Consider the following 862-nt stretch of genomic DNA (forward strand, 5'->3'; position numbering starts at 1 on the left):
GGAATACAGTGGAGTCCTTTTTTTCCTCCCCAATCTGCTGAGTGGACAGAGAAGGAGCAGCGGTAGACTGGTTAGGTAATCCCTCTGCTCACTGTACTTTCTTACAATCATTATGTTTCTTGCCAGCATTTACTTACAACACAACTACCTGGCTTCCAGTCCTGCCTGTTCCTTACCCAGAATACATTTTTATCGGTAATACCGAGTGAAGTTCAACCATTTACATTAGTTCCATTTGTAAATACATTAAAAGTGTATCTCTAGACTAAACCTTTTTTTTAAGATTGTGGAAGATTACATCCCTTGTCAACTTTGTATTGCTATTTCCCCATTTGGGAGATTCATCACTCTTTTTGTACAGGTGACCATAGTCACTGAGAATGAAATTAAAGAGAAATCCAGCAAAGGCTGTACATTATCTTAACGCTATATAAAGGGCATTATTTTGCTTGTGTATTTTAGGAGCCTAGGGGTTTGATCCCAGGCTTTTTAGTCTGTAACTTTACTGTGAATTAATTGATGCGGTGGTATGATGCATCCCAGTCATCAATATTTTTTTTTACATTTGCAGAGACTTGGAACAAGCTGCTGAAGCTGCCATTGAGCACAAAAATGAAAATGAAATGAATTTGGTCCTGTCAAAATGCAATCCAACTACTGATTCTGCTGCAATAGACAAGATTGAACGTGCTAAAACCCTGCTACTCAAAAAATAATATACACTTGTCTGTCTTTGGTTTTGTATTTTGTTGGGGGGCTGTTTATAGCAGAGAGCAGATTGTGCTGTACACTAAACTTCCCAGGCTTTGCTGCACGCTGTGCCTGCATTTTACATGTCTTATATAACGGTGTTGTACTATGG

At 38.7% G+C, this 862-nt stretch overlaps 1 protein-coding gene across 1 annotated transcript in view; it reads left to right on the forward strand.

Annotated features, from left to right (window-relative positions):
• Positions 1-862, forward strand: part of VPS16 (VPS16 core subunit of CORVET and HOPS complexes) — a gene marked incomplete in the record, with an annotated part of 28,690 nt that overhangs the window by 27,236 nt on the left and 592 nt on the right. Inside the window, 1 exon segment of the mRNA XM_072418835.1 lies at positions 572-862. Within this exon segment, the coding sequence (XP_072274936.1) occupies positions 572-716 (145 nt within the window).

Source organism: Pyxicephalus adspersus, chromosome 7, assembly GCF_032062135.1.
Source record: "Pyxicephalus adspersus chromosome 7, UCB_Pads_2.0, whole genome shotgun sequence".
Taxonomy (NCBI): domain Eukaryota; kingdom Metazoa; phylum Chordata; class Amphibia; order Anura; family Pyxicephalidae; genus Pyxicephalus; species Pyxicephalus adspersus.